At 40.6% G+C, this 11,122-nt stretch overlaps 1 protein-coding gene across 1 annotated transcript; it reads right to left on the bottom strand.

Moving 5' to 3' along the window:
- Positions 1-5,689: 5,689 nt before the first annotated feature.
- Positions 5,690-7,302, bottom strand: LOC119477494 (thyroxine 5-deiodinase-like). Its single transcript, XM_037751593.1, has one exon. It carries the CDS (start codon positions 7,136-7,138, stop codon positions 6,329-6,331), a length of 810 nt encoding a protein of 269 aa, XP_037607521.1. The 5' UTR covers positions 7,139-7,302; the 3' UTR covers positions 5,690-6,328.
- Between the last annotated feature and the right edge of the window lie 3,820 nt (positions 7,303-11,122).

The raw sequence follows: 11,122 nt of genomic DNA, 5'->3' as shown, positions 1-11,122 counted from the left end.
CTCATTAGAGAATGAGCTAAATGCTTATATAAGAAGACATCTTTTGGAAATGTGTGTAACGGATGTGTGCATCATGCTCAGGTTGCATTCCAGATGGTGTGCGAGGCAATTTCAGGGATATCCCGTGCCTATGGCCCTCATTTGGAGATGCTTGCAAAAATATCATGCAAGCACGATTCTCATGCTGAAACTAAACCTGAAAAGTTTTAAAGAGTCCACGGAGAATTTATGTCAAGTCTGCATCCACAAACAAGGGGGACACTTCAGTGAAGTGGAAAAGCTGATTCAGCTGTGTCTACCTGTGTCTCCTGCATCTTCAGAGATCTTTCTCAGGCCTTTGTCAGCTGAAAACTTGGCTCCGTAACACTCTCACTCAGAGGAGATGAACTCATCTGGTATTGAATGCTCCGGGGATGATGTATTTTTGTAGGCCACGCAGGAAGTTAGCATCGCCCTGGGTTCCCTTGACAAAAAGCCAATGGTTTTTTTTCCATTGGATTTTGGATTATTGTAGAAAATAAGCTCTGTGGCAAACACACGTTTATAATACTTACATGTTTAGTTCCGTAAAATAATCTCCACTACTGAACACCAATTTCTATGATTTTTGAAGCGTGAAAGCAATCACCAAAAGTAAAAAGCTAACGTTAGGCTATAAACAAACTACACCACGGTCGCATGAGTATACACAGTGGACGAGTCGCCATGATGACGTTCAGTATTCTCATTTAGCCACTTGTTAGCAACCGCCTTTTTTAAGACACATAAAGGCTTCAAAATTCACGAGTTTGATATTTACTGACGTATTTTATGAAGTTGAACAAAACGTTAAAATCTCTTAATCTTGTGTTAACCACAGACCTTATTTCAGGCATCTAACTAGAAACCCATTAAAAAAAAAAACAACTAATTTCCTGGTTTTACAGCAGGACTCATTCCTGTAACACTCTATTGCTGCATTTCCACAACGACATTTTGGATGATTTTGACATTCAGGCTCTCATGAAGGAGTTTATCAGCACCACTCCTGAGTAGTCTGAGTAGTGTGCCCAATGGATGGTTCTATTTTAATTACTGCCTCCCTGAAATAATTGCTTTTGTGACTTATTTATTATATCTCACATGATGTGGGTCAATAGGGGCCTACTACACCCACTAGAAGGTTTTATCATCTATTCACATGGTAGATCACTGAAAGAAGGTGTAAAAGAACATTACAGCGACCTCTAACGATCGTAGTGATTATGACAGAAGCAGAAGTGGAAGTCAGGTGCTGTAATATAGACAGTGTGAAACTCCATAAAGGGCAGAGGTCAGGGATGATGGATTTTACTAAACCTAAAGAAGTTGTCGTTTTGTTGATTAAACCTAAAGACGCCTGCAGTTTTAAAATGTGTTAGAACATGTTGCTTTTAAGTTTCACTTTCACTTTTACAATGTAGTAGGTGTAGTAGGCGCCTATTGAGCCACATCTATGGTGCTTATAGTGACTGATAAAGCCTATTCAATGGCCTTATAACAGTCAAATCGGGTGCTCATGACCTGGGTTGGGGTTACAACCTTATCTGACACTGAGGAAGTTTGCTATCTGACTGTAAGTCACGCTCTTCCGTGAAAGCAATTAACTGTGTTCTTGACTCCAAGCAAGTAGGCCACAGTTTCAACATCTTCGACTTCAATCACCCAGCAGCTTTGCACGTATGCCCAAATCTCTACTGCGTGGTTTTTAATGTATTCCGCAGCTTCCTTCATGCCTCAGTTGATTCTCATTATATCACCACATGGATGTACTGTATGGCTGTGCGTGTCTTTATGTATTCATGTAGCATGCTGCGAGCTGCGAGGGGTGAACTGAGAACAGGAGAACTGACATGCTCCCTCTCCACCATCCTCCGTGAACACTCCTCCACTGTTTCTATGCTAAGAGGGAAGAAAAAAAGGGTGTCCCCGTTTAAACCTTCCTTTACAAATCAATGACAAACACGATGATAAGAGAGTCAGTCAATCAGTGATGTCTGACCAAAGAGCTTTTTGAAATTACAGTGGTGACCTGAGAGTGACTGATAACAGCCGTCACTGTGAAGCAGGACGAACCTCTGATTCTCTGCAGAAAACATCTGTCTTGACTGCAGAGATTTTTTATTTTCAGTCTGGATGTCGATGATATCACCTAACAACTATTAATAATGTACATCCTTCAGGCTATAGAATATTCTATGCAACAACAAAAGGGCCAATTTGAACAAATCACACAGCAAGAACACTGTTAACCGCACGCATGATAGTGTGACTCACATAGTCAGAAAGCAGTAAACTCACACAGCGTCAGGTAAAGCAGACAAACTCCAAACCAGGTTATAAGCCAAACCTCTAAACACAACTCGAAACAAAAATCACAATTTGGGTGTGTGATATAATAAACAAGCCAGCATGAGCAATTATTCCACAGTGGCAGTAATTAAAATAGAAACATCCTTTAATGATTTCATTTAAATGTCATTGTGGACATGCAGCAATGCCAGATGAGTTCATCTCCTCTGAGTGAGAGTGTTACGGAGTCAAGTTTTCAGCTGACAAAGCCCTGAGAAAGATCTCTGTGAGGATGCAGGAGACACAGGTACCCACAGCTGAATCAGCTTTCCACTTCACTGAAGAGTCCCCTTGTTTGTGGATGCAGGTTTCACATAAATCCTCGAATTTCATGGACTGCAACTTTTCAGGTTTAGGTAGGTCGCGCGGCATCCTCAGTCTATGTATTCTATTACAATGGTTTGTATGATATCTTACAAAAAGTTATTCCTCATTTTTGGTGTGTTTTCTCACGAATGTAAAACAACATGTGACGCTTGTGTCTGTTTTTGCTCCAGTCTTCAAAATAAACCTCTGTCTTCACAGGAAACAAGTTGGTTAGGTTTAGGCAACAAAACTACTTAATCTGGTTTAAGAAAAGATTGACTTGGTTAGGTTTAAGCAACAAAACTATTAAGTTGGGTTCAAGCAACAAAACTACTTAGTTTGGTTTAAGAAAAGATCGACTTGGTTAGGTTTAGGCAACAAAACTACTTTGTAAGGTTCAAGCAACGAAGCTACTTAGGTATTTTAAGAGAAGATCAACTTGGTTAGGTTTAGGCAACAAAACTACTGAGTTAGGTTCAAGCAATAAAACTATTTAGATAGGTTCAAGCAACAAAACTACTTCGGTAGGTTTAAGAGAAAATCGACTTAGTTAGGCTCAAGCAACAAAACAACTTTGTTAGGTTTAGGCACCAAAACTTCTTAGTTAGGTTCAACCAACAAAACTACTTAGTTAGGTTTAAGAAAAGATCATGGTTTAGGTTAAAATAACACCGGAAGTGGCATAACTTAAGTACAGAAGTTACGTGACAAATAAATCTAATAAACCTCCCTACATGGCATTTGTCGTTCTTTATACTTTCTGGTTCACAATTACATGGATTGCATATGATTTGATTTCATGGGATATACGAATTACAATGCATGGTGTATGAAAACAGCCTGGTTAGAGGTGTAAAGATGCTCCACCAATGTAGCTCGGAAGCTGAGCGGAGGTCATGTCAGCCTCAGTTAGAGTTGCACCCCTTCTGACCTCTCTAGATCAATCTCATCTCACATGCCCGAGAGACAATCTTGTGCTGAGAAGCATGTGCAAGATGTGCTATTATTTCATTTTGTATCATATCAGACACCCAATTGTCAGTGGGAGTCAGTCGGGCTAACGTTGGACAGCTGGACTGGAGTCAGCTCCTGCTCATCAGGCATTGGGCTGTTAGCGGAAACAGGTTCACAATTACCACATCCTGTAGCTGTCCTATAGCTAGCTTTAGCTAGCTGGATCAATATCATCTGTCTCCCACCGGTGCTTGAGTTGAAAGGGTGGGTGGGAGGAGGTGTCGGTGAACTTTTGTAATTTCAGCCGATTAGACTTTTGTCAGGCCATTGAATAGCCATTATCGGTCACTATATGCACCACAAATGAGAGCCAATAGGGGCCTACTACACACACTAGTAGGTTTTATCATCTATTCACAAGGTAGATCACCAAAAGAAGATATGAAAGAACACGACAGCGACCTCAAGCGACCGCAATTATGACAGGAGCAGAAGTGGAAGTCAGGTGCTTTACTATAGATTGCGTGAAACTCCATATGGGGTGGCGGCCTTCTGACCCAGACGGGTGGGGTTTGCACCTTTTGTGAAACTAATAATATGTAGTTGTATTTGTGTTCACAAACTTTAAGTTTCACTTTCCCTTTTGAAACGTAGTTATTTTAAGCAAAAACACAATTTTTCCCCCTAAACTTAACTATGTTGTTTTGTTGCCTAAACCTAAAGAAGTTGTAGTTTTGTGGCCTCAACCTAAACAAGCTGTTTTGTTTGTGTTCAAACGTAACGTTTCATTAAGATGTATGTGTTAAAACGTGGCTTTTAAGTTTCGCTTTCACTTTTACAAAGTAGTAGGCCCCTACTAACCCACATCTATGGTGCTTATAACGATTGGTAACGCCTCTTTAATGGCCTGATAACAGTCGAATCGGGTGCTTATAAGTTAGATTTGATGGGATACAAACTCTTGAAAATTCTTTTTTGTGCTGTTATGAAAACATGTTGGCACAGAGATGGTTTAGTAATGAATCTTGATCGGCCAAATTAGAAGGGATATAAAAGCTATATTTGCCACAAACACTCCTATTTATACACTTGAACCACTCAAACTCTTATTATAAACCGCTTGTGTTACACCTGGCTCTCGTCCATGTACCCGGGAGATCTACAGTGCACACACCACATTGCTCTCTAATCCTAATTACATGCGGCAGTGTGTGAATTACTGCTTGTGTGTATGTGTGCATATATATGTATATGAGAGAGGGTAGGAGAGATTGACGAGATAATGAGAAAGTGAGAAAGGGATAAAGATAGATGGATTAAAGACGTGCATGCATCACGTCGCTATAGGCAATTCAGCTCAGCTCTTTGTTTCATTCTGATCCACGTATAGAAAATGTCACGGCTCTGAAAGGAACATTTGCTCAAATTGGATTTTTTTTCCTAACAAGCCTGTTTACTCATGACACGCTGTTTGTGAGCGTGATTTCCTCCACACATGATCCATTTTTTTTTTTTTAAAAACTGTGATATCCTTACTTTTTCTGACCTTTTGCCTTTCCCTCAATCATCACTATGGTTTCATGATCATTCCTGATTAACTCTGCTACACAACACAAAACAGACCTCTCCTTTTTAGAGCTCTATAAATAACACTGATTTCTGTTTCCTCTTTTCCCCCCCAACACATGAAAAGGTTTTTTCTTTCTGGCCTCCTTTTCTTCTGCATGTTTCACGGCTGAAAGTGGGTTAATGAATCAGTCACAAGGACACAGTATTGACTCTCGGCTGTAGATTACTACGGTATGCTAATGAGGGATCACTTTGTCCCGAATAGGCCTGCTTATATAAGAGGAGTCAGAGGAGGCTGAAAAAAAAAAAAATCACCATAAACATAAATGTAAACAATCATGAAACATCCTGAAAAAAAAAACTGCACGAGGAGCAGCAGCTATGTATGACGTCATCGGATGTTATGAAGACAAACAGTGAAACCAGTGAGACCAAAAAGGAAGAACTTTGAGGTGTTTTTTTGCTCCGACAAGTCAACAGCAAATCATCATCCACGTGTGATCTGATATTTATTAAAAACATTTTTGTTCAGTTTTACATCGTTTCAACATATTACACACATCGGTTTGGCAATCGATCATCGAGGAAGGCATCCCGCTAACATGGAACCCACATCCCGGTGTCAAAAAACATCAGTGTCGGTTTTCTGGCGTTTAGCCTTTTAAAAACCGAACTTCACAGTAACACCGGAGTGAGACATGGAGCCTGAACGCACCACACACTCACACTCTCACACACATACACTCACACACACACTCACTTACACACACACACATTGTAGAAAAATAGAGTGATCACTAATAGAATCCAGTTTCACCTGATTCAAGACTTTTTCCATACAAAAAAAACAAAAAACAATCTATTAGCAATTGAGTTCAAAGACAAGCACAATATAACCAGCCTATATATACAGCCTATAAATATTTATAGGCTTTGAACATGACATATTATATAGGCTATTTTGTCAAAGAGTCCTGAATATCTTTTACACAAGAAGAAAAAAACAATATAATGTGCCATGTGTGTGAAAACATCTTGATATATATAGTAGCAGCATCTGAATATTTTGTGAGTTTTGGACACTTATGAAGCAGAATGATGGAGCAGAAGAGCATCTCTTTTTTATAAACTACACTTGGAGCACCGCTGCTTGGGAATGTACCATCTCATGTCTGTATTGCTGCAGCCAGTTCCTGAGCTCGGAGATCCGGTATCCTTCCGGACCTCTACCACCCTGGTACACCACTCTCTCGTCCATCACGATGTAAAGTCTCTCGAAGTAGGCTCCGTACGCCGCGTTGGACGAGTTCTCCATATTATCCACCACCACTTTGCTACCAGGCGCCTCTGCGAGCATCAGCTGCGCGGCTCGGAGTCTATCCTCCAGGCAGCGGTGCTTGGGGATCTGGTACGGCGCGTCGGAGCTCACCCAGCCGTCCGACGGATGCGCCTCCTCGATGTACACAACTAAGAAGTCCGCAATGTCCGCGTACTGGCTCACGACGCGCTGGAACGCCGTCAGACGCGTCATGAACGGCGGTCAGGAGCAGCTGCCGAAGTTGAGGATGAGCGGTCGTTTGTCTCTCATGCAGTCCAAGAGCCGGACCTGTCGTCGCTCTTGCACCAGCATCACCTCGGTGTTTGGAGCCGCGCGTCCGAGGTGCGCCGATTTGAGAAAGTCCAGTTTCTGTCCGTACCACACGGCTCTGAGGGACTCCAAGGTGAACATCTTGTTGGAGTCGGAGACGCACACCGGAGGGTCGTCCGGACTGTCCTGCTGCTTTTCACCCATTTTCAGAAACACTTTTTTCCTAATGCATAAGAAATCCAAGAGCCAGAGCATGACTGCAGCCAGGAGGAACCGAGGAAGGAGCATCAGACACAGGGCTGAGTGCTTCAGAGCCCTCGCCATCTGGACACCTCCAGAGTCGTGCATCATCTCTCTTTTTCTTCCTTTCCTCCTCTTTTTCCTTTCCTGATAAAGGATGCGACTATACCGCTGGGCCGGCTGAGAAAAAGAAGACACACACACACAACAAGTACTTAGTCACCTTTACCCATTGGAGAAAAAACTATCTGACGCACGCAGGCACTCTTTTTATAGGTACAGCTAGAGCATTTGAATAATGGGGGGAAAAAAAGAAAAAGAAAAGGGAAGAGGAGAAAAAAACAAAACACGCCCACTCACATGGTGGGGATTACCTCCAGTCCAATCTGGGTTTTTAAAGATCCACACAGAGAGAGACAGAGAGAGAGAGTGTGTCTTCAGTCCAACATCTAGATAAATAAAAACATGACACATTGGTGTTTTTTATTATTATACCACTGTGCTGTGAGACACTTAGGATTAGTTTTAATTGGCTGTGGTTGAACGCACGGTGAAAGTCCTGAAAGGGAAAAAAGGAAAAAGAAAAACATTTTCGCTTCTTTCTTTTTGCCTGTGGACTCAGATCTCTATCTCTCTCTGTGGCCACTAGAAGGCGCTGGACTCATACAAGACTGTATGACTGTATATATCCAGGCTTGGATGACTCATTCACTGAGCTGCTGCTATACAGAGGCCCCTGGACACCTTGAGGAGGAATACAAGGCAGTATAAACCTGCCACCACTGGTTTTTCTAAAGTGAAAGATATTCAGCACATTAAAGTTTTTGAACCCATGTCCTGTAGTAGTGTATTTATCGCCTATTTCCTTACCCGTAACCTGTTTATTTTGTTTTATTACCCATAACCTGATTGTGTGATTGTATAAGTCTACTCGACATACATTACATATACTAGGCCTACAATACAAATAGTGCACTGTACAGTGTATATATTTTGGATTTGCACCTTATTATTATTGTTATCTTGTATTTGCGCTGTTACCAGTCTGTTATCTTATCTTATCTTATCTTATCTTATCTATTTAGCACTGCTCGACACTCATCTGCCAAAATCTAAACAAAAATGTGCATTAATACCTTCACAAAGGTGTATATTAAGGCTGTCAATCGATTGATTATTGCGATCAATCGTATGATTGACCATGATTAATCGAAAATGAATCACACATTTTTTTATCTGTTCAAAATGTACCTTAAAGGGAGATTTGTCAAGTTTTAAAATACTCTTATCGACATGGGAGTGGACAAATATGCTGCTTTATGCAAATATATGTATATATTTATTATTGGAAATCAATTAACAACACAAAACAATGACAAATATTGTCCAGAAACCCTCACAGGTACTGCGTGTAGCATAAAAAATATGCTCAAATCATAACATGGCAAACTGCAGCCCAACAGGCAGCAACAGCTGTCAGTGTGTCAGTGTGCTGACTTCACTATGACTTGCCCCAAACTGCATGTGATTATCATAAAGTGGGCATGTCTGTAAAGGGGAGACTCGTGGGTACCAATAGAACCCATTTACATTCACATATCTGGAGGTCAGAGGTCAAGAGACCCTTTTGAACATGGCCATGACAGTTTTTCCTCGCCAAAATTTAGCGCAACTTTGCAGCGTTATTTCGCCTCCTTCCTCACAAGCTAATATGACAAGGTTGGTACCGATGGCTTTCTTAGGTTTTCCAGTTTCACTCTTCTAAAACCCTACAACTGCCGAAAGATCAATTGCGTTCATGTGTTAAAGATATTAGTGGCGTTAAAATGCATTTGCGTTAGCGTGTTATTATCGCGTTACTCTGTGTATATTTAACATTTATGGCAGGACTACTGTATTGGATTATATTTTATATATATATTTTTTTATTTTGGATTGTTCTGTCCAATCTACCAATTAAGGCTATGGAGTTAATTCAAGTTAATTTGCAGATACGTTTTGATTACTGTTTCACTGCTAAATTTAAGTAAAGAGTCTGGCATCTCTCGCCAAATTCAAGACAATTGTCAACTCTGTGGTAAATGAATCATTTGTAATTGCCTCTGTCCTTTGCTCATTCCATCCTTTTTTGGTGTTTGGTGTTTTTCAATTTCAGTGGGACATACCTGGTAAATTATAAAGTATGATCTGAACGTCAGTCACATCACCTCACCCCCAACGTTAGTCTTTTCATTACCCTGGGGTTGCCAGGCGACCAGCGGAAACATAAGAAGTCCGGCCCTGTAAGACCACAATGTCTGTTTTTAACACTTCGGTTTTTGAATGGATCAAACAAATATAATTACAAAATAACATGCTAATTTGTGAGCTTTAGATGTGCTGTGATGCGGATTTTGTTATCTTTGGACAGAGCCAGGCTAGCTATAACCCTGTTTCCAGTCAAACTGTAAAAACCTCCTGCAAAACAACAGCAAGCAGCTCAAATTTGTCTTACCTGAGAGTGTTTGTTTAAAAACCTGTCTGTCAGATTTGCCTCGTTTGACTTCACTGTGACCTCTTGGTTTGTACAATGTAACAGATAAAGAACCAAGGAGCCAAACCCAAGAAAATAGGATTCATGTTGTGATAAAACTGAATATTTTTCTGAGAACTACACCTGCAAACGCAGCACAGACGTCCAGGCTGACCGGAGTCACCTGGGACTGTTTAGCAGCTGTGGCACTGGACGCCTCTGATGGTTTTTAAAGACAGCAGCAGACAAACTGGTGAGAAATGGCCGTAACAAACCAGATGTGCAACAAGCTACACGTCAGACGTCTCGGCTTCTTTTACACAAACATCTGCGAGTGTGAAGTTAGTTTGTTTTGTAAACAAAGTAATAGAAAAGGGATGGGATGCCAGGCGCCATCCACTCCCAAAGTAACTGGCCACATTCAAAGCAAGATGTGGTATCAGAAAGTTAGCTGCATGTGTTTCACACATAAGAAGCTTTTACCACTTAGCATGTTGGATTTAATGACAAACATTGTGTAACATACTTTTATATCTTAGTTATATAATGTTATATAATGCATGGTATTATACATGAAAACTCAAACATTATTTGTCCTTTTCACGCTGTCACAGTTTGATCCTGTTTAAAAACCAGCCGATTGGATTTACCTCTAAACATTAAAAAGGAGACATTAATCAAAAGGCCACTCTTCTGAATGAAATACATTTGATTTTCTTCATTATGTCATGAATTAGTCACAGCCCGAAGTGGTTTAACTGTTGTCCCGTGACAGGGTGGAACAAAAACAACTCTGACGTCAGAAAATAAGAACTTTGTGCCTGAGCTTGCGAAAAAATGTTTTTCTTGCACGTCTGACAGCATTTTACATTGTGCAATTTAAAACCGTATTGGGTGACGAAAGATTGTGAAAAACAACGGACAAACATTTTCTATGGAAATGGATGTGACTCAGATGTACGAACGGACATGCTCCCTCAGGCAGCAAAGATCCAGCAAACTGATGACACACTGTTTTTTATCTCCCCTATTGTTCTAACTCCAGTCTGCAAACTCCATTTATTCCATCCCAGTCTTAACATGATCTGAATCTACAATATGACGCACTTTGTGTGTACATAAGCTTTACATATGACAGCGGTATGAAAGAGGCTTAATTAATTTAAACACTTGTTACAGAATGAAGGGTGATGATATAACTGCTGCCAGTGTTGTTTTGGGCTGTGGCCATCGAGACTGAAAGGACACAATGTCCAAAACGTGTTTTCTATGAGATGATCTAAGGTGTACACTTGCAATTGCTAAATATTGAAAGCAAATATTAGCCAACAGATTATTACGAAATTTCTTATCTGATGTAATATCATACTACTGTTGTCATTTATCCTGAAGGTCATTGAAGTGCTGCCAAACAAGGTGTTTACTGTAAAAGTAAGAAACGCCACCCATCAAGTACAAAGAGTGTCTGATGTTGACGCCTGCAATAGAGAAACACTTAGCTCTCTATAATCAGGGTTTCCTGTGAATCTGGTTTCTCCAAACCAGTCTGTTCAATTTCTGCAGGGATCTGGATTAGATCACTG

The sequence above is a fragment of the Sebastes umbrosus genome, chromosome 18, assembly GCF_015220745.1.
Source record: "Sebastes umbrosus isolate fSebUmb1 chromosome 18, fSebUmb1.pri, whole genome shotgun sequence".
Lineage (NCBI taxonomy): Eukaryota > Metazoa > Chordata > Actinopteri > Perciformes > Sebastidae > Sebastes > Sebastes umbrosus.
Note: the sequence above shows the minus strand (reverse complement) of the source record. Positions and strands in the feature narration are given on the sequence as shown.